General features: G+C 39.9%; 1 protein-coding gene across 1 annotated transcript; it reads right to left on the bottom strand.

Moving 5' to 3' along the window:
* Positions 1-13,737: 13,737 nt before the first annotated feature.
* Positions 13,738-21,333, bottom strand: alas1 (aminolevulinate, delta-, synthase 1). The gene is made up of 11 exons (XM_071544535.1): positions 21,189-21,333; positions 19,761-19,995; positions 19,359-19,541; positions 18,838-18,978; positions 18,310-18,529; positions 17,120-17,304; positions 16,748-16,927; positions 16,241-16,405; positions 14,973-15,241; positions 14,273-14,435; positions 13,738-14,051 (listed from the first exon to the last, which is right to left on the bottom strand). Exons 2-11 carry the CDS (start codon positions 19,966-19,968, stop codon positions 13,891-13,893), a joined length of 1,875 nt encoding a protein of 624 aa, XP_071400636.1. The 5' UTR covers positions 19,969-19,995; positions 21,189-21,333; the 3' UTR covers positions 13,738-13,890.
* Positions 21,334-22,963: the final 1,630 nt, after the last annotated feature.

The following is a 22,963-nucleotide window of genomic DNA, read 5'->3' as shown; positions in this document are numbered from 1 at the left end:
CTTTGCAGGACGTTATCATTATTTCTGTTACAGATTTTGTCTTTTCTGTGAATATATATAAAGTCAGTTATGATAGGAAAAAATTAGGCAAAATAGTAATACTCACTGTAATAAATCACTAGGCAAATAAAGTGAAGTTGGGGAGAAAAACCTATCAATGCTGTTCAGATATTAGTTTAGGTACTGTAAGACTCTTTGTTAAGCTGTTGCATTACACCTCTCCTATTACCAACATTTTTTTCATTTTACTTCCTTTTACTTTTTGCCACAGACTGTGTTGCATGTGAGCCATAAAGGGTCACATTACCAGTTTGCTGCACCCTGAAGGCGTCATTTCTATTCAAACCAAGAGGATAATCAAGTATTATGCAGCATAATAAGATTAGAATAGAATTTATTCTCTCATAGTTTTATGTTCACTCATGAAATATGGAGTCATGCTACAACTACAAGTATTTTTTATGAAGTTGATCATTCCATGGGAGCAATTAATAGCCTTTGGTAAATGTTTATGACCTAGTTCCAGCACGTGTTGATTAGGAGGAGAGTCAGATGGAGAAGGAAGGAGGAAGAGAGACAAGAGAACAGACAGGAATCCATTAAACCACAGTTATGATTCTTATAAGCCTGTGGTAAAAGGAGTGTCGTAGTAAGATGTTTGCTCCATTTTAACATCCAAACATACACACACACACACCCACATGCACGTGCGCGCTCGCACATACACACACACACACACACCATGGAGTGAAATCTCTTTAAATGCTTAAGCAGAGGTTTAAATGCTGTTGCAGAAGTCCATCCAAGGTTAGCTAAGGCTTTAATCCAATACCTCACCTCACACTCTTGTCTCTCTCTCTCTCTCTCTCTCTCTCTCTCTCTCTCTACCAATCAGGTTAGAACATATAGGAAAATCCAACTATTCAAATATCAGATTTCTAGCTTCTATTGGTTGCACACTGACTGATATCTTGCCAAGTGTACTCATTTCCTTGATAGGTTTCCTATCTGAAGGCCACTAAAAGCGAGCTCAAGAAACATGTGAGCGAGTCCAAGGCTGCCAAGCATCCACACCCAGACCCACCCTGCATATTAGCCAAGGCCATTGCTATAAGCAAGTATGGGCTGATTCATTTACAATTAATCAGAAATGACATACACACACACACACACACACAGTTTCCTTTACAGTAAGAGAGGAAGTTTTTACAGATTATTGAGTAACTTTTGACTACTGTTTAAAACTCTGAAGTGCTCTAATCTTATCTCATTACTGAGTTTGTCTTAAGGCTCTGTGCTAAACTGTCACAGGCAGCCATGTGATTTTCTGAAGCCAGTAGGTAGCCCTCCTGCCCTGCTGTCTCAGTAACAGCCTTGCTTGTTGACAGTTTCACTGCAGCCAGAACATCTATCTAGAAATATTTTTTCACTTTTTTATTTTTATTTTTATTTTTTATATATATCATTTTGAAATCATACAGTGTGTTTTAAATAGGTTCCAAATCACCCAAACTCCAGCTGTTCCTCTCTGTCTTATATGGAGTGAATGGATGATGCTTGTATGTTTTGCACTACAGGTTTGAAAAAAGTAACATCAAACCAAAGGCTGTCATTTTTATAAACCAAAGTCTGGAGAGATGAAACTAACCTGAGCTTGTCTGCATCAGCATATGCTTGTGTGATGATAATATGTTTGTTTGTGATGTGAATGACTGCTGATGGCAGCATGTCAGGGATGAAGTATGTGGCCTAAAGCCTCACAGCAGTTTTCTCTCACTCTGACAAGATCAATAACACACAAACAATGGATGATGCCTGGCTTTAACAGTCCTATTTGCCTGGACATACTATTATGAAACCAGTGTGGTTTCTTGTGGAAGAAAGCAATAGATTTGTCATGGTCAGCTCTGAATGTACCTTAATTCAAAATCACATATATGTATCCTTAGGATTGGCTACAATCGATATTTCAAAAAAAGTAGAAAATACATGGTATGCATTGCATCGTATGTGTTATAAAACCACACAAAACATAAACTTGTTGATGAAAACATGAAGAGCCATGGGACGCGATTTTTTCTTTTATAGTTTTCTCTTTTGTCACAATAGATTTTTCACATAATCGCGAAGTTGCGTGAGAAAACAGCCAAAACAGTACAGTTTCCTCCTTATTTCTTTCCTCATTCTTTTTTTAAGATACGCCTCACCCTGTCAACCCGTCTGAGGACAACAACTTCAAAGAGGGAATTTCTCTCAGAGGTTGGGCTCCATTGTCTGTCAGACGTGAGGCTGGAGCTCTATTTTTAGAGCCAAAAGTAAAAAACACTATCAGTCTAATGAATGAGGAAATGTGAAGACGTGCATATCCACTTACGGTTGCATTTAATTGTTTAGTGAACCATTGTTAACCATATTGAGACATACTTAGCATAGGCGTGTTACAATAGAAGGAATGTGAAGTATAGAGATACACTAAGCCTATCAATATAGATTCACAGAATGTGTGAATGTGTGTGCTGTTTGCTAAATGCATGAGCTTAGCAGATCTTTTTCTCCAACAATGGTTACAGTGTCAAAAACATGATGCTCATAGTGCATGAAACAATTGCAATCATTTCCAAAGCGTATTCTCTGGCTTAAACACTGGGCAGACAATCCATTATGTGCTCCACCCTGTTTATAAAAGTGTATCACTAATAAAAACAAATCACATGTCTTGCTATGTAAAGCAGGCAGCCAACATTGACTGTTTGATTCAATGATAGAATGGACAAAAAAGCATGAGCACAGTCTGGTCTTTGGTTCCACACACACACACACACACACACACACACACACACACACAGCAGTGGAGAGAGAGTTAGATCATTTTGTGTTCTGTCCTGTCCTGTCCATTTCTCTGTCTTGTCCTGTGTAATGTGTGCCTTATACCATTAGGTGGCTATTGTCCTGTCAAGCTATATTTGTATATGCATACTGCTTATGCTCTCATACAGAGCGAGTTAGAATAAGTGACGTTCTAAAAAGTCAGTATTTGAAAATATTGCAATTACATGCAAATGCAAAGGGACAACGACACGATGCTAATGAACCAGGAAAGAGGATTTTTCCCTCTTCTTTTGGCCTACAGAGGTTCATTGTCATGCGCTGAATAGGAACTTTAAAAACATGGTCAAAGTCCAGTAGTTGGCTTTACTCAATGAAAGTTTAATAATAGACCCCAGTAAACAGTGAGCAGTGATCTGCAATGAAATTGAAATTCTATGGCACTTAAAAAAATGTTCGATAATTCATTCATGTGAATGTTAATGTAGGACTTGGATGGTACTAGTTGCATTGAAATATATGAGTTAAAGGTTATTTCATGGCCGGTCTATCTCTTGATTATGTTGCATAAGGGAGGCTGATCAGTGACAAGGCTGACAACAGATCTGCGTGGCAATGAACTGGTGGTGAAGGCTGTGTACCCTGTATCTGTAGTTACGTAACATTAGTGACCTAAAAAAGCCTCATTATCTTTGCAAAGTCGTCTTTCCAGCAATTGAGAGAAAAACACTACTTGAATTTCCTATTGACACTTATGTTTTTATGTTTTTGGACATCTTACAATGCACTGTGATGTGAACCATGGTCATCAAGCAAGATACGTAACGATACGTGCTCATTTGTACGCAACACTGTAATAAGAAATTCAGTGACCGATACAAAATGACACTGTCATTATTGCAAGGTAGGAACTCAGCTTTTACCCTACATTGTCTATCTTTCTCCAATTTCATGCTCCATTATTTGCCTGATACCCTTTTACCTACAACTAGCTGGCAGCATAGAGAAGCACGCCCAGTCATGAGAACAAAGTCATGAAGCTGCGGCACTTTTTATATTCTGATACCTTCTCACTCATAACGCTATCTGATGACTAAGAGATATAATAAAACAATATATCACACAACAACAAGGCATCAGAAAAAACCTTAAAGACTTTATCCATTTGTGTTGGTTGGGAAATTAAACTACTGTAATGCACTAATGATAATATTCTCATCCGTTTTGGCTGGGCTATGATGTTGTTGGTATTGCGTGACTAAGATTTATTGAGTGAACTTTGATTCTATCAGCAAGGCCTTCCGCCAATAAAATAAATGTTGTGCTCGGCAGAGTGGTGAGCTGCAGGAAGGAAAAGGAATGGCTGGCCTCACCCAAGATACTACAGTGTTACCCAGTGAGTGGACGCTTTTGTTTACAGTGCACTTGTACAACAAAACCCTTTTCATCATCCTTTGTGTTACACACATGCATACACGAATACACATATACAATGCTCTCTCTTTCTCTCTCTCTCTCTGTCTCTCACACACACACACACACACACATACTTGAAAACTTATGCAATCACATATACAAAATATCTTCTGTTTGTGAAATCTGTGATAATAAAATATGAATAAGTTGCAATCGCTGCAAATGAGAAAGTGCATAGGGGAATCTCTCTCTTTCTCTCTCTCTCTCTCTCTCTCTCTTTCATACACGCACACACACAAACACACACACACACACACACACACACACTCTTAAACACCTAGGATACATGAAAGGGCCAGGTTTAAATACGAATGGCCAGCTGCTGTCGGTTGACTGGTGTTCAGCTTTCAAAATGACCCACTTTCTGTACAAACCAGCGTTGCCAGGTAGCTCTAGTGATAAACACTGGAGTTTATGTTATGAAAAGCTATTCTGTTGTGTTGTCCATCAAACCAATTACAGCAGACTGGAAACCTAACAGGAAGAGGAGAAATCTGAGAAGGAAACTCTAGACTATATAAAGATACCAGAGATTACTAGATTCCGGTTTGACTACCTCTGTTACGGTGAAGGAAAGAGCCTCGATCATTAAGATATGCTACCTTTACACATCCTTGTTCCTGGTTAGGCATCAGACGGGCGTGGGCACAGTTGGACTCTGGTCTGACTAGGGTAAAGGCTGCAACAACCAAACAAGTTTAAGCAACATTTGTAAGACAATAAAGATTTTTAAATTAACATTTTTGAGGGAAGAAAGTCTACTACTACTACTACTACTATACTACTACTAATAATAATAATTATTGTAATAATAAATACTAATGAAGGGAAAACTGTAAGAATGAAGAAAGAAAAAAGAGTTGTTCTTTTCAATGTCATCACTATCCTCATTTCACCTGCCACATATAACCTTGTTTGCCATTGGAGGAGTGTCTCTCCGAGGCCTGGGTGAATGAGAGGCCATGAGGGAGAGGAATGTCCAGCTGGTGGGAATGGACATCCACCAATCTCGTGAGCAAGGAGCAAGGCCAGCCTGGTCCCAACTTCACTGCTGGGATAGACTCCTCATGCTCTGTGTCCAATATACCAGTCCACTGGCTTTTACACTTCTTTTGACGGGACCCACACTTTCAAAATTATTATTCTTTTAGGATAATGATATCCAAGCCAACAGTATTTTATTTGGTAACACTTTATTTGGATCCAATGTTGATACTCAACTATCAGGTGACAAAATAGTAAATGTTTTACAACATTAAATTGTGACTTGATTATTTGTTGCATTTCTGCAGACTGTGTAACCCTGATCCTGACTTTAGCCTAACCCCAACCCTAACCTAACCCCATTTCTAATATTAAGCCCAACCCTAAGATTAACTCTAAACCAGACATCAATTATCTATCAACCACTTTTCACACTCTTGTGAGCATCACCTGAAACTAAATCGACTTTAATGTTCACTTCTTCATGTTGCATGCTCTTTAGAAAACTTTTTAAACCTGACATATTTTAGATACATATTTCTCCTGTATTAGAAGACCTGTTCTAACCCTCTCATGTCCCAACATGCCACCCTAGTCTTTGAGGAACACTGCACTAAGTCCTATCAACCTAAACCCTAGTGGACATTAAGAAGGTGTGAACAAAATGGCTGCCCTACTTAACATATCAAACTAGTGGGGTAAAGGGCAAATGGGGTTTGTGATACGTGATGGTGTGATACCTAATATCTCCAAATGTGTAGTAGGACAAAAGAGCCCAGGGAGAGGGAGAAGGAGAGAGAGAGAGAGAGAGAGAGAGAGGGAGAGAGAGAGAGAGAGAGAGAGAGAGAGAGAGAGAGAGAGAGACTGGTACCCTTTTAGCACCTGACTTTCATTCCTCTCTGCACTTCTGCTCCAGTAGGCCAGAGGAGTAACTTCTGTGGTCACTAAAAACATTCACAGTAGCTAAACAAAGCTGGTCAGGCTTCCTGCCTGTGTGCTTCAGTCCAGAATAAAGAAATGTTTGCCTTACACACAAATGGGAAATCAGCATCAGTTGGTCAGTGCGCAAACAAGACTTAACTTAAACAAAGAATGGAAGATAAATAGTTAAGACCAAGGTGAGAATGAAAGAGGTGCAGACTGAACTTCACTGTCAACTCAAAGAAGATTTGCGTTAATTTTTCATGTGTAAGAATCTTTTCATTTTTTAAAACAGTGGCATTTTTACTGTCCTGGATAGAAAGGAGCTTTGTACAATACCTAAAGATGATAAAGAAATCAAGAGGCTGCTACAAACAGCATGTAATAAACAAATAACACAAATGAATTGAGTTTATTTGCATCTGCATGAAGTTCAAGCTCTTTGTCATAAGCACAAAGAAAACAAGTTGCCCTGAACAATTAAATTATTAGTTTGCTGTCCTCTCTGATGCCAAAAACTAAAAAAAAAAAGAAACAATAAAATATTATACATGTACACTAGTATAACTAGCATAAATGTAATGTTAAAATAAATGAAATATATATATATGACTATAAATACTAAAATGTACTGCTAAAAACATGTGCAATGAGCGCCTAACAATAAATAATTGAAAACCTTGCTGTTCTACTCATGATGTTGTAACATCTGAGGCAATGTTTCCATTAGTCCATTAAGTTGCCATTCATCACAAAACAAAGAAAATCGTCACAAGGAAGTAGTACCTACATGACGTCCTACCTGCCTACCTCATCTGTGTAAAAAAATTGCAGGAGGTTCTGTGCAAAAGCAACTTTGTCCCTCTTTAACTCAGACAGGACAGAGTTGATGAGTTGAGTGCATTCGGGGGATTTTTTGTCAGTCTCTTTGTGTGTTGCAAGAACAGTCTTGTCTCGCCGAACCCTTTCAGGAGAAATAATTGAGCAACAACCAGTGCAATAACCGCTCGTCCTTGGTGGTCAGTGTCAGTACATTTAGAGAGGGAGTATTGACCAAGCCTTCAATGAGACCCTGAGCTGTTTAAAATTGTATTATGCCATACCTGAATAAATGATTGAATTGTAGTATTGACAATATTGTATGTATTCTATCAGTATTGTACTTCTTGTTTTGATCAGTTAAACACAGTATACTCACACTATGGTGTATGACACTGTAATAAAATCAATCACTCTAATCATTTACCATTTGGTAACAACCCTCTTCTTAAAATACAGCCATAGAAACCCTTGTCAGTGTATTTCTCCCTGCTCTTTGTGATCCCTCCGCATGAAACTAGGCCAACGGAGAAAAACAAACCGCAGTGTTTATGGCCCCTCAATGACACACAGCCCAGCCCTTGTATATCCTTTAGGCATGTGTCTATGTGTATGTGTGTGTATGTGTGTGTATGTGTGCGTGCCTGTGTGTATTTATGCGTATGTATGTGATTGTGTGTATATCCAGGCTAGATGGAGCAGTGAAATCATGTGGCAACATTCCAGGAGGCCCCAAGGACTTGTAGCTATCTGGACCTTGATGGCGGCAGCCAGGCTGTGAATGAGTTCAGAGTAAGAATGGGCATTCCCATTCAAATCAACAATTTTGAGTGGTGCTCTCAAGACTACAGAAAACTGATGTATTACCAGGACATCATTTATCTGTTAATTCCATTGAAGTTATGTTGGATTTTCTGCTTTTCTGAACAACATGCACTGTCCATATTAAATGGTACATTTAATATTAAGTGGTACATTTTCATAATAACAGAACCTAAATTCTATGACAGCTATCTCTACACTAGCAATACCAAAAGAGATGACCATGCTGCCACATAAAGTGACATTTCTATCCATTCTAATTCTGTGCAGACAAGGCAACACAGAGGGGTGAAATTATCACAAATCATTTAAAAAAGAATTAATCTTTAAAGATGACATTGCATTCCTAATAAGGGGTCTATTGTTTTCAAAACCCAGCTGCAATATGGGGTAATCTTTGAAAATGCTCAGGAATTTTGAACTTTGAAATATAATACCTTGTTTTAATCAGCTCCATACCAGACTGCCATCTAGACTCATGATGAGAATTTCATAGACAGGAGTTTCATAACTAGAAAATATTTTTGCTGTGTTGTGTGTGTGTGTGTCTGTGTGTGTGTGTGTGTGTGTGTGCGTATTGGACTCGTAACCAGGTGACAGTCAGCTCTCGGTTGGTCTCTCTACACTTTCAGTAACCAGGAAGTGACCTTTCTAAAAGAGATAAGCTGCAGCAGACAGCAGTCTTCAGTGATCTGGTTGACGGAGGAGAAGGCAGGGAGCTGATGATAATTGCTCCTGGAAAATTAACTCTGATAGGAAACGACTGCCTGTCGAAATGTTGGTTTTGTTTCTTAAAATGTCTCATCTCCTCGGAGTGCACCACCAACTTTTCAAACATTGATTTCTATTAGCCTTTATCTGCTTTAAAAATATGTTTGTTTTCCTCTACTACCATGCAAACTACAGTGGTCATTAGAGCTGTTGTTGGGCCCAGGTTATGTCAGTCCAGCTCTATTATTCTCTATCATTTTGACCACAGAGGACAACAGCCCAGTATTATTTTAAGGCAACTATCTTGCTGCAGGCCAAACTTGCATTAGCTTGTGGCTAGCTAGAGGAAAAACTTGTTATTACATTAGTTCCCTGGCCTGTTCGTTAGCCTGCTGTCAGTGTAATCAAACTGAGTCACTGAAACCACCACAGGCTCCACTGGTTCCTTGGAGAATGTTGAATAAATTGATTTAGCCTGGTAACAGATCCTTGACCCTCGAAAGCTTGTCCATGCATCTCCCTTAGCCATGAAAGATGTCCTTTTGGTGAGCGAGTGTGTTTGGTTTCCCATTGTGGGGTTTCTAAGGCTCAGTTGCGGTCTGTTACCTTGGCAGATAAGCTGAATCAGTCAATGCGAGAAGTATTTCTTTCTTTTAATCTCAGCTGTGAGCCTGCTGTATGTTTCATTGCTCTGTGCTGTTGTCTTTGACTGCTACAGTTTTGCTACATTTAACACAAGTAGCCATGGAAATGGTGGATAGGACTAAGATAAATGCAGTTAGACAGGTCAGTCGAGGTCAGACACAAAGTAAACATCTCTCTATTATCTAATCTTATAGTCTTATTTATTTTTCACCAACACACAGACTAGATTTCCAGGACAAAAAGGTTGTCGGGGGCAATTTGACATGTGTCAGTTTAGCTGTCAAAAGCTGATATCAATAAATTCACGTGTGTGTGTTTATGTGTGTATTTGTCCATGTGAGTGTAATTCTATTCATATCTGTGTACATATTTGTGTGAGTGTGTATATGTGGGGGGAGTGATGTGAGTCACAGAGGTCAGGATATAAAAATAGTGAAGGTGTCAATTAGCCAGAAGATACTATATTAGATTTAGCTTCGCTCTCTACCCGACACTTTCCCTCTCACTGCTCACTATCTCCTTTACTTAAAGCCAAAGAGATAATACAGTAATAACAGCGATAGGTACATGTGAATTAAATGTGAAATGTAAAAGTAGTACTCATAGTAGTCATAATGCAATGTCTTATGTTGTCTTAAAAAATGTGTCATCATTTTTAGCACATAGTTTGGGATGTCACATTTTCCATTACTATACAAGATATTTACGTTTTAGGTCAAAAACTCTATATCCATTTTGGAAAAAATCTGCTACCAATGAGTCTATCCTCAAAAGCATGATTATTTTGTAAGCACAAGTCTTTATTTTTAAACGCTTCATTTTTTTTTTTTTATCCATAATGTGCTTTACTTTCATGTCAGCAATCCTTAAAAGTCCAATAGATGTCAGATATTTCAAATGGTGGATGTTTTATTTTGGAATGAAAACTTTATATGTTTAATAGCAAGACATCTCAGCATAGTCAAGTGCATGGTATATTTTTGTTGTTGCTAAATACACATCCTGATCATATGATGGGTTGAAAATTAGGGAAAGATGTGTGTTTTCCAAAATTACAGTAAAGAGATATGTTGAAAATGGTGAGTCAATTCTCAGTTCTTTTTTTATTTCTCATTTCTTTGCACAGGCGCTCTTTCTGTGATGTAAAACCACAAATCCACAACTGGAAACGGAACCCAACAAACCTCCTATTATGTTCTCTTTTGACCCACTAACATAAGAGATGTAACTGATACCATCATAACAGGAAGCTAACCTGCTTGTCCCATTGAGATTAAAAATATCCTTTTAAAGAGAGATCTGGTCAAGAAAGCCACATCAAACATAAATGTTGAAGTCAAACAACAATCAGCAATATACAATGACATACAGATAAAATGTCATGCTGTTGTTAGGAAAGGTTTGTGAACCCTTTGGATTTATCTGGATTCCTGCATTATTTGCTCCTAAGATATTCAGCTAAGGCATGATAATAGATAAACACAATTTGAATTAACAAATAACACACAACTGACAGACGTTTCACAGACATTGTTTGAGCATTTACAGTGTCAGATGGAGAAAGTATGTGAACCTCTAGGATACAAATGGGGTCATTGGAGTCCATGCTATATTTGGAGGGAAATAAAACACTGGACAGCTAAACCTCATCCCAACCAAGAAGCATGGTGGAGGGAGCGTCATGGTTTTGGGCTGCTTTGGTGCCTCAGGATGCGGACAGCTCAAATCATTGAGGGAACAATGAATTCCAGATTGTATCAGGAAATTGTACCAGTGAATAGGTTGGAGGTTGGGTCACACAGCATGACAATTACCCTTAACACAGAGGAAAATTCAAGTCAAGTCATGTCATGTTTATTTATATAGCCCTTTATCACAAGCATGTCTCAGAGGACTTTACAGAGAATGTGGCTAGCTAGGTCTAACTAAACACAATCAATGGTGAACAAAATTATGTAGGACAAACAGCGAAAATCGACAACAGAATGGCATAAACTGATGAAAATTCACATTTTGGTATGGCCAAGTCAGAGTCCTGACCTTTAACCTATTGGAATGCGACATAACCTGAAGTGAGGCATTCGTGCAAGATATCCCAACAATATCAAGTAACTATGTGAAGAGGAATTGGTCTAAAATACCTCTCATCTGTGGTGCAGGAGGTCTGATCAGCAGCAACAGGAAACATTTGGTTGAAGGTTACTGCTGCTAAAAGAGGTTCCACCAGTTACTAAATCTAAAGGTTTGCATAGTTTTTTCCATCCCACACTTTGAATGCTGAAGCAATGTCTTCAATAAAGACATGGGAAAGTACACTTGTTTTTGTGTTGTTGTTTATTCAGATTTTGTATTGTGATTTTTTATTATGACTTTTTTTATTATGACTTATCAGATCACATTTTAAGAGCTGTCAATGCAGGAACCCAGGTAATTCCCAAGGTTTCACAAACTTCTTCTCACAGCTTAACAGCTGTAATCAATATAATTACATTCAGATGTAACCATGCTAGAGGCCCTTTTTTACATGCACTGCAGGCAGCAGTAGATTTCTGCTGCAGAGAAATTGTTAGGAAAATTAGAGCACAAGGAATGATATTTGAATCAAAATTTAAACAATAGATGGGAAGAACAGCTGAAAGAGAAACATTTTTGAAATAAGAAAAAAAAAACCTGGAGGATTTTTTGTTCTCAATAATGTAAAATCCCTTTAATGTGTGTGTGTGTGTGTGAATGCATGTGTGTGTGCGTGCGTGTGTCAGCCCATGTATTGGGTTGAATTAAGAGTCAACTTAAAAGTGGAAGTGTCCTTAGTTACAGGAAGTAGTAGCCACATCATTTGCACATAACAGCTAAAAATATTTCACACTTAACATTTCCAGAGAAGTTCCTCCTCTTGCCTTGTGAAGCAACAGCACTAACGACACTAAAACTCTTGACAAATAGCAAAGCTGTACTATCCCTCACTTTTTACATCTGGGCTAAAATAGAGTTAACTCTGAATAAAGAAAAAAGTGATAATAATAATAATTTTAAAAGTCTGGTGTGTGTGTTAGTGAGCCCAGAGTGGTTTTCTGTTTGTGTCCATCTGTGATGGGTGTGATGGGCTGCTACAACAAAACAAATTCAGAAAAAGGCAGCTGCCGTAACAGGTTATGTGCATGCTCTCCTCTTGAGGAAGATTCTTCTATTTTGTGAATTTGGGTCACCTTAAGCCTTGTAACAACATATACCTGTCATATTGTAACAACATATACCTGTCATCACTGTAGGTCAGTAGTTGCACCTCAGACACACACAGTACAAGGTTTCACCTGATTTAATACCGCAATCAGCAATCTGTCTCACAAACTGCATGGCACCTCATCTCTTCCAGCTGTTTATCAGCGCTCAAAGTGAAAACAACCTTTGTCAAATTTTCTCTTCCAGCCACAAGTAGGTCAGTGGACCAAAATAATCAGGTTACTGGAACAAAATAATTAGGTTACTAAGACCATACAAAGATTGCCCCTTTTTACCTGTTGAGCCACATGAATTGCTGTTTCTGAGAGAGGTCTAAGGGCATCAGCAGCTTACGACTGCCATGTAGGCCACAGATACATTATATTTCCTTTTTCATTTTAGTCCTCCTACGTAGAATATGGGAAAAAAAATCAAAATAAAATCAGACACCCTCTTCTGTGTACATGGCATATCCCATTGTATTAGCCTTACAAAAGCATTCATTAAGCACTCCGCCTCTCTGTGGCTCAGATACATGATTTGATTTAAGCCGTCTGCTTACTTGTAATGGGAGTGCTAGAATTGTGGTGTCATCCACGTTTATTCAGCGAGTATAATCTGTGTGGTCGGGGCCCGATTCAAACGTAGTTCTGTTAATAGCCCCAGTTTCAACAAATGTAGTTGTGTCTGCAATACGATATCTGTACATATTTCCACTTACAAAGCCATTAAAGGATAACAAAATCAGCAATGAATTTGTTTTCCTAACAAGTCTCGTCCATGTAGCCGATGCCCAATAAAGCCATGTCTCAGTATGCGATGCACCGGGCCGGCCGACTTTTTCCTCAAACAACTTAATAAGCCGACCATAAACATGTTTTCGATCTCAGGAAAGTAGTTCCGTAGCACTGGAAATAGTCCCCAGAGTAATGAAGAATTTGTTCCGATTTGAATTTGATTTGGTAATAACTACAATAGCCTGACTTTTCATGGTAACAGTTAGTGATTTTAAAAATTGAATCCATCTTTGTGAGCTGTATTTAAAGGTTTTTAGCTTACAATTGGAGCCAATGACTTCCGGTTTGAAGGCTAAAAAGGGAACGTGGGAAGTCGGAAAGTAATGGGAGTAGAGCAGACGCATTGATTTTGTTATTTTCATAGGATTTGTTGACAATAAGAAATGTATCTAAAAACACCAGCCGTATCCTTTAATGTTGCCTTATCAAAGTTGCAGGTCTGCTGCATGATCTACTTTTCTTAAAAGTGAGACAAAAACAAAAAACAAAAAACACAGATGCTAATTTTTCTTCTCAGATTTTATTTTGAGCATATAGAACATCTGGACATAGAATATTTTAAATAATATACTTTAGGAGACTTATCAAAGACAATAATACATTATATGACAGTGACAGAGGAATGGGTGTTGAGTGTAGGCGTTCTAGCCAGCCGTAGTAGTGAGTAGTGTTAGGCGCAGGCTGAGATAGGGTGGCTGAGACCACTGAAGTAAGACTTTTCCCGCTCACTCATCAGCTCAAAGTGCAGCGGCTGCTGGCAGAAGGTGCACTCTCCTGAGGAGTGGGGCTTGAGCTCCAGGCCCACCTCCTTCCACGTCTGCACCAGCTTCTCTGTAGGCAGGAGAGAAACAAACAGAAGGGCTTAGAGAACAGTTCATTCAACACTCACTTCTGCTGAGGTAAAATCATACAATACAATACCAACTGTGATGGAAGGTATCATTCAGTTGAACTTCTACAAAAGTAACTTTCTAAATTTGAGTTTAGAACAAAGCCAAAACCAGAAACACACAAATCTCCCAAACCAATGAGTACAATACTGATAATCTTACCAACAAAGTATTTCATCATCTGAGGGGTGTGGTGAGGCGTGGGGGCGATGCGCAGAAGCTCGTCTCCCCTGGCAACAGTGGGGTAGTTGATGGCCTGCACGTAGATGTTGTAGCGACTCATCATGATGTCACACACCTCTGTGTTCTTCTCTGCGTCCGAGACCTAACGATTAGAAGAGACATAGGCAACCATTAGGATGGAGGCATCAGGAAGATGGACACAGGAGTAATTGGAGATTGTTATGATAAAGGCTCAGTATGATTGACATGTACTGTGGCTGGGGCACCGACTGCGTGGGTCAAATTTCAGGACAATAGGCATTATTATTCTTATTCCCACAGTGGCCATTTTGAACTTACATTACACTCAGTGAGGGAAACTCTACCTGATAGAGCAAGTACAGCCCAGCTACATCCTACTGTAGCTGTATTGTAAAGTATTACAAATGAATGGATCTCAAGAATCCGGAGGGATATAGGATCACATTTTAATAATTTTGGTCCATTACTAGCTAGTAGCTCACTAACTAGTAAACTGGCTAAGTAACTTCCCTGACAAATTCAAGCATTCGTAGTTGTTCCTGACACTGCTTTGCTAATTTTATACATATATAGGCCCATTTTCCAGGGGGAGTTTTCCACCTCAGTGTTCAGAATGGCTGCCGTGTGAGTAAGGTCAATAACTGATATCATATATTACCCGGACAGGGATGATGTGGCTGGGGCAGTGCACCACAGGCAACCCGGAGTCCATCAGCATCTGTCTCAGCAGCTTGACATTGCGCTGGTGTTTGCGTCTCAGTGCGCGGCCCTCCTCCCCTTTCAGAGTCTGGATTGACTGCCTGGCTCCAGCTAACAGCATTGGTGGTAGAGAAGTGGTGAAGATGAAACCAGCGGCGTACGAACGCACCGTGTCCACCAGGGCAGCGGTGCTAGCAATATAGCCACCCACACAACCAAAGGCCTTGCCTGGAAGAGGACAGAACACATACTGTTAGTTATACTTTATTTTAGGTTGATGGCACCATAGTGATAACATGTTCTATCCCTTCAAGTAAGCATCTGGTTCAAATCAGTTTGGAATGCTAATGGTATACGCAAAAGCCACCTAGTGTAGTCCAATAAGTCCTCTTCTTATGATCAAATTTAAATTATCTTTGCTCAGTAGAGGCTTGCATGGAGAACCTTGTGGGAAAGTAGGACAACTTCAACACTCAAGAACTCCCCCAGACTTTCAGTCAACAGGTTTTATCACATGTTCTCGGTCAAAAAACTAAAACTCTTTTAGGTTAGATGGGGACACTGTTGAACTCCCAATGCATTGTTGAAGCAAACAACACTCTTTATTCTTGAGGGTCCAAGAAATCGATTTCTAATATTCGGAATGGTGCTGGGATCATCCTGAAATGGCAGCTGCAGAAGTACAAGAGAGAGGAATAATAGGCCTCTCAGTTGACAGCTACTTGCAGACACAGAAGGTAATTCAATAACAGCACAAGAGCCCACGGTCTCCTAGCAACAGCAGACCAGCTCCAGCTTAAGCAGAGCGTCTCAAAGTCCCCTGGCATATTGGGTGACAAAGAGAGGCCAGATCCTGAGTATAAAAACATAGGTTTTCTGGGAGTATCCCAGTTAGCTGGTCCAATTGGTAATGGATGATCAACAAAGAGAGCGATAGCAAACAAAAAATGTCATTTTTTACAGGTTTGTGTCACATTCTCTTTTACAGATAAGATTTCCAGCTCAAGCCCATTCAGCTATCAGCTTCCCAACTGCATGGAAAATATATTTATATACAAAGACAAGGATGTGAACTATGAATAGTCAAAGTAATTGATATGGTCAACTAGGCCGAGAATATCCAAGAAGGTATCAACAATATCACGCCTAATATCATTAGTAATCAGCTCCAGCAATCTTGCTTTAATAATTAACACTTTTTTTCTTGAGTAGAGATTAGATGCTGACCTAGAGTCCCTGAGATGATATCCATCTTGTGCATGATGCCATCCCTGTCTCCGATGCCCCCTCCCCTGGGGCCATACAGGCCCACGGCGTGAACCTCATCTACGAAAGTGATGGCGCCAAATTCATGGGCCACGTCGCACATCTCCTCCAATGGACACACAGCACCTGTGGTGTAGAGGGATGGATAGAAAGAGAAACTTAGCCATTAAGATGTGTTTAGCCAAAGTTGCAGGAGTAAAAATGACTGTTAGTTTACACAAGAATAATAACACAAAAAAAACACCATTTCAGTTTGACACCCCCTCTCCCCCATTTCACACAGATGCATCAAAACTACTATAACTTCAAAAGGGCTATTATAATCTTTAGTCATTGCATTGCCAGATCAATGATTCCTACCACTATATTTTGATAGCAATAGCGATAAACGTGCAGCCATTTATCCAGTGTAATTGATAAAGTTTTATGAATGCTTTAAGAATGGATGGGGGACCATCCCAAACTGACCATCCATGGAATGGACAGTCTCAAAGGCCACGATCTTCGGCTTGTTGGGGTCACCCTTCTGCAGCATCTCTCTGAGGTGGGCCACGTCATTGTGGCGGAAAATTAACTTCTTAGCACCGCTGTTCCTGATACCCATGATCATCGAGGCGTGGTTCCCGGCATCAGAGTAGATCTCACATCCTGACAGAATGAAGAAAAGAGAAAGCAGGAGAAAAATAGGGAGATTAAAACAGAATTTGCTAGAAATTAGTTCAAAGGCATTTAAGGCATCAAAACAAGAGTAATATAACAAGAACCTGAGTGGATTCTGATTTAGGGTGGATTGAGGCTTTAAGGCCACTTATGATTTAAAAAAAAAAAAAAATTAACTACCAGGCAGCATCTTGGCAAGGGTGAAGAGGGTGGAGTCATTGGCGACGAAGCAGGAGGTGAAGAGCAGCGCAGCGTCCTTCCTGTGGAGGTCAGCCAGTTCCTGCTCCAGCTCCACGTGGAACTTACTGGTCCCCGAGATGTTCCTGGTGCCTCCTGCCCCCGAACCGTGCTTCCGTAATGTATCCCTGGAAACAGTAGAAAAAAAAAAATATTGTATACAATGTCTCTTTTTGAATACTTAATACCCAGATTGAGAGGGGACAACTTTCTTACCCTGGGAAAGGGCTGTCTGAGATGGCAGGGGAATAATTTTAATAATCTTTAAATTACCTATTTGTAATTAGCTGTATATTTGCTTGTTGCAGTAGAAACATAGCTCACGCTAGCCTTATTAGTTTATAGTCAATACAGAATACAAAACAGACTTTAGTGCGTGAACAAAGATAAGATAATGACTTTGCTAAACAAAATGTCAATAAAACTGTTAAAATATAGCCCACTGAGATACAGTATATTGCACGTTTGACCAGCACCATGCGCTGTGTCAAAAGGTGGAATAAAATATACAGTGGCTGTAGTTCACAAATATGCTAAGTAGAATATAAAACATATTATATAGAATTCCTAAAATTAAAACCACATTTGGAGAGAGTGAAAAACACCCCAAGTGTGAAAAATCCCATAGTCATATCTTGTTTGTTATTACAAGCTGCACTACAACAGATTGGCAAGCTTTAAGAACCTGAAAGGCCATGTGTGTATCAGATGAAATCCGTTGATGGAAAAACACAAAAAAGGGGCCAATTACTGATTAGCAAGGTAACACCTTGAAGGAAGGTGTTACTGCTGCAGAGGGCTGAAGACAGCCGGGCAAGCTGAAACAGGAGGAAAGGTACGGAGAAAAACATCACCCCTTAATTAGGGAAAACAGAGCGTAGGAGTAAACTATGGTCCAAACACAAAAACAATGGACTGGTTCACCCATGGGTGTCAGGCTGTGTCCAAAGGGTAGATGCTGCACCACTCACACAGACATACACACATTTCTCTTACCTCAGTAAGACAAATAAGGTTAAGAGAAGTCAGAAAACATACTCAGCTAAGCAAAATTATGTATTTCTAAAGGACTGAACGAACTACATCCACAGTCTTCCTACACCACGCGCACAAATAACTCCTCAAATACTCACATGATGGTTTGCACGACTCGTGGGTGTCGGCTCATGCCCAGGTAGTCATTGCTGCACCATACAGACACGTCCCTCTTGTCCTCTAGAGACTCTGTGTAGTCGTTGGCCATGGGGAATTCACTGGCCAGCCGATTCACCGTCTTAAACACACGGTAGGTGTGGTCGCTTTTCTTCTCTTCTATCTTCTTCTCAAAAAACTCATCGTAATGGAAGTCGGAGACTGTCAGAAGAGGAAGATGTGTTTGTAAGCAAGGGTAATTTCTACAATACTAACTACATTGCTTGTGTTGGCTGACGCCATTTCTTATTAACATGTTATAATTTTTTACAAGCACTTATTGTTCACCTTATTCACCAAATAGCAACATGTGGACACTTGCAAAATCTTTCAATATACGACTGAATTAGTAGTTTGATGAAAGATTGAACTACTGGGATTTCCCTGTGTTAATACTTTTACTATATGACCGGGCAATTGCAAAAAAACGTATCAGTTGTAAGCAATAAAAATATATAAACAAAACTTACAGCTGCTTGGCAAGTTGTCCTGCAGCAGGTGGGAGACCCGTTTTGGCCGCTGTTTCAGTAGGTTCTTCATCAGAGCGGCATGGTCCCCCACCTTAGTGGTACTGGCCAAGGAGGGCTGCTTCAGCTGGGCAGGAGTCACATCTGAGACAGGACAGGAGTTAAGTAAGACTTCAGCAGGGAGCACAGAAATACATTCTCTCTCTTTACATCATGACGTCTCTTGACTCTTAAAATTTTTTTGATTATGCCTGAAATTTTATCCATTTTATTACATGTAAGACTATAAAATGCACATTCTTTGCACACAGAGGTGATTTGTAGAAACACAAAACAGCAGGAAATAATGGGTCAAGACAGCAGGGAAGTAGGAACTCCATTGGCCACATTTGTCATTACCCTGTTACTGTAAAGTGGTAAAGGGATAAACACATAACTTAATTCAATCCAGCTTTTACCCTTAGGGTGATTTTCTATTGTTCCATTCATTCAATGCAAAGTAGCCAAGCCACTTGTAGGCTTACCTTTCTGGACAGTGCGGACTTCCTGAACGTCCTCTTGGAGCTCCATGCTAACCTGGCGGACCACACTGCTATTCTTCTGGCCCATCTCAGCAGCCAGGAAGGGGCATTTGGAGGCAGCCACTTGTCCAGAGGGCGGCATGGGGTGGCCTGGGGGCAGCTTGGGCTGCTCGTCCTGCTTGGGGCCTGGAGGTGGAGAGGAAAGGAGTTTTAGACAACAGATACAACACTTAGTCATGATCCCAGAGTCAATATAATTTATTGTAATACAGCTAAGGGACATTCCAAATAAGGTAGGTCTATCTGTAGAAGAAAGCAGTCATTCATTCACTTAACCAGGATATTCCCCTTGGCACAACTAGGCTATTGGATTTCTAAGGATATCCAGGTAAAAAAGCCTCTCACCTTCACTGGCAGACAGAGTGTCCTCGGTCTTCTGGAAGGAAGAGGAGGAACAGAGGGCTCGGACCAGCATTGGGGCCAGGGGCTTGGAGGCCATGTCCATCATGATGGGGCATTGCTGGGCGTACACCACCATAGACTTCCTGGCCTGTTGGAAGAAGGCCTGGGGCACACGCGACAGGAACGGACAGCGACGCATGACCACATCCATCGTCAACAATGATGACTGTCCAAACGTCTGGTGTATTGAGACGGAATGGAAAGAGGCAATTATTAATTATCCATAGGATGTGGAGTGACAGAAATAATTTATTTTGCGATGCAAAACTTATTTGGCTGTTGGCTTAACTAATAAAGCAAAATCAGCCTGTGATATCACCACAAGGATATGATAATGATATGATAATAGAGAGTGCATGAAAACAACACTCCTTCAGAAATGAATGGGTGTTGTGAACCCTGCAATTTAAAAAAGCTTTTTATTACTATTAGTCGACTTTAAGTTTCTTTTACTTTTGTTGCATGTATCTTTTCACACTAAACTTCTATTCTACCATCTATCTTTTCTTTAACTGCAGTAACAAGTGTGCTCTGCTCATTTCAACAGGTGTTTGTATACAATATTGTAATGTGCATGTTCAACCTAAAACTCTCCTGAACAGTATTAGCTGGCTTTGTGGTATCCCTATATCGCGCCCTTCCCCCACATGGAACCAGGTCCAACAATTCCTTGACAGAGGTTTTCCAGGAATCCCCACCACCCTCCCTCCCTCCCTCACACACACGCACACACTTTTCCACAAAGTACTGGGAAAAGCGCTCCCCAAAATACGTATAGATCGAAGTTAGAGCCATTGGCACCTAAAAATAAGACGATATGATAACTGATTAACTTAATTTTATAATAAATTTGACAGTCCATGATGACCATGTTTCTAAAATAAGTTTTTCCTGGGAGTCATGCGAGTCAGCCTGTAGGTCTCAGGCGTCGGTATCGGTTGTGCCTTATCCCCCCCCCCCATGTGAAAACTGAGTTTCCACCGTGTAATTTTGCCTATCACCCTCTATCATTATTGCAAATCTGTTTATGGCCAGTTACAATAAGTTACAATGGCTGTGAAGATGATCAAATGCTTTTTTGGATAAGGGCTGGCTCACTTAACGCTAGCTGGCAATCGTTTGATTAAAAATTTATACAGCAGGATAGAAATGGCTTGTCGGCCTCTCAGATTAAAAGAACCGGCTATTGGATTTTAGGAAACCCTCGCTAGGCTGTTAACTACCGTTAACTACTGGTAGCCTGCCACTAAGCCAAACGGTCCACCAATCTGACCGGCTGACCGAGCTTTGCTAGCTAACGTTAGCTAAAAGCTAGCTAGTACTAGTAGGGTAGAGGATGATGACGATAGGAGAGGTTAATGAGAAACTTACCTCGTAAAATCTTCACACGAATTTAAGTAACCCTCTGAACTGGTCGATGAATTAACAGGACAACAAAGGCGAAGCTAGTCTAAACCGAGACTCTGACTAGATACTCCTCTTTTGAGGAGTTAAGAGAGAAACCACAGCTTCGTTATCCTGCACTGAGGACGAACGAAAGGACAAGGATGGGCAACCGCTTATATTAGCCAACGCGAACAGCGTTCTCGCGAGAGATTACTTATCTGCGTCAGAGGTCCCTTCACGTGACGGATGACATTTCCTTGTATCGTGTTACCACTACTACATGGCTGAACACATACCATGATAATTCCAGTACAGCTAAACGTTTTATGAGCCGGTGAACTTTTTTAATTAGAGGACTTAGACATGTGCAGGAATTCCTTGTCTTGACTAGCAGAGGTGACTAAAACCAGCATGGCCCTAGGCCTACTAGACCACATAGCTGTTTGTGGTTGTCTTGATTAAGGATAGGCATTTATTGGCTTTGTAGGAATACTAACCAGGTCACCTGCCTGACCCAGATATGAAGCTAGTAATTGGTTTGGATTGAAATATGTCCAAGTAACGTGCATGTGGCTGCGAACTTCTCAACAAAGAGATAGTAACCACATAATAACACTTTGAAACACATCCAATCGATGGCCCATTTTTGGGAGTTTGTGATGTACAGTCGTTATGTTTGTTGTTTTATTGTCTCTTTTCCTTATCTGTATTTGTGTCCTACTAAACTAAACTCCCATCTACTGAATCTGACTTGACTTCAAATAAAAACTGACTCACATATAATTCTTCCATGGACTCACCTCAAAGATGTTACCGAAGATGTTTTTGGTTACTTTCAGTATAAAAACAAAGAGGAACAAATTTATCTAACAAATTTTAGCATTTTAATAACTAAATTTCATATTCATCAATGTCCTTTAAGGTCTTGTAATTATTTTATGTAGCCTATCTATAGCTGCTTTGTATGCACTCTAGGTAGGCTTATACTTGTGTTTTTTCTAAAATAAATAAATAAAATAAAGTAATGCATGTTTGTTATAAACTGCATCTCAGTCTGCTATTACAAATTCTGTACTTTTGTTTATTTTGGTATTGACTTTCATTGGATACTCATTGCTTGACATTCATTACTTGTCTTTCTGTCTACATGTGACCCCTGGTGTTAAAACAGAGACATTACACTGGCACTTGAGGTCACAGAGATCATAGAATACGAGAATACACAAACTCTATGTGTGTGTGTGTGTGTGTGTGTGTGTGTGTGTGTGTGTGTGTGTGACCTCCATAACATGATAAGCCGATGTTGTGCTGCCCTCTACAGATCTCTTGAGGCTTTGGCACTTTTTCCTGTAAGAAGAGAGGTTATTTGCCTTTGCTTTCAATCATTTGACTAGCAGTTTATTGCTGTCTTTGTCTGAAATCCACATGATTCCCTCTGTAGGGATCAGAACTGATGGTCTGGGGAATAGGGTTTATTTAAATTTTCAACACTGAAACCAATAATTCATACAGTATATGTCTTACTCTACTTTTGTAAACACATTTCATGATAGCCATAGAGGAAACTTGAGTCCCGGTTGAAGCAGACTATTTAGGCATTTTGCTGTGCGATATAGAGACATATTTTCAAAGATATTTCAAAGTTTTAATGATAATCTTCATCTTATTACTTCTTTCTCCAAATGATTCTTTTTCTTTTCTGGTTCCTCTTACGCTACATCTGTCCGGTAAATGCTAGCAGTTACTAGTTTTTTTTGTTT

Source organism: Centroberyx affinis, unplaced genomic scaffold, assembly GCF_046629955.1.
Source record: "Centroberyx affinis isolate AG114_WGS23_722 - 3 ecotype Tasmania unplaced genomic scaffold, CSIRO-AGI_Caff_v1 ptg004599l_1, whole genome shotgun sequence".
Classification (NCBI taxonomy): domain Eukaryota; kingdom Metazoa; phylum Chordata; class Actinopteri; order Beryciformes; family Berycidae; genus Centroberyx; species Centroberyx affinis.
The sequence above is the reverse complement of the archived record's forward strand: the minus strand, read 5'-3'. Positions and strand labels throughout refer to the sequence as shown.

What these genes read in the sequence shown, in the direction of transcription:
- alas1 (XM_071544535.1), bottom strand. Translation starts at nt 19,968, where the DNA reads ATGGATGTGGTCATGCGTCGCTGTCCGTTCCTGTCGCGTGTGCCCCAG. An exon ending in GACTGTCCATTCCATGGATG is followed by an intron (nt 16,406 to 16,747) that starts GTCAGTTTGGGA and finishes TCTACACCACAG; the next exon opens with GTGCTGTGTGTCCATTGGAG. An exon ending in TATCATCTCAGGGACTCTAG is followed by an intron (nt 15,242 to 16,240) that starts GTCAGCATCTAA and finishes GTCCTCTTCCAG; the next exon opens with GCAAGGCCTTTGGTTGTGTG.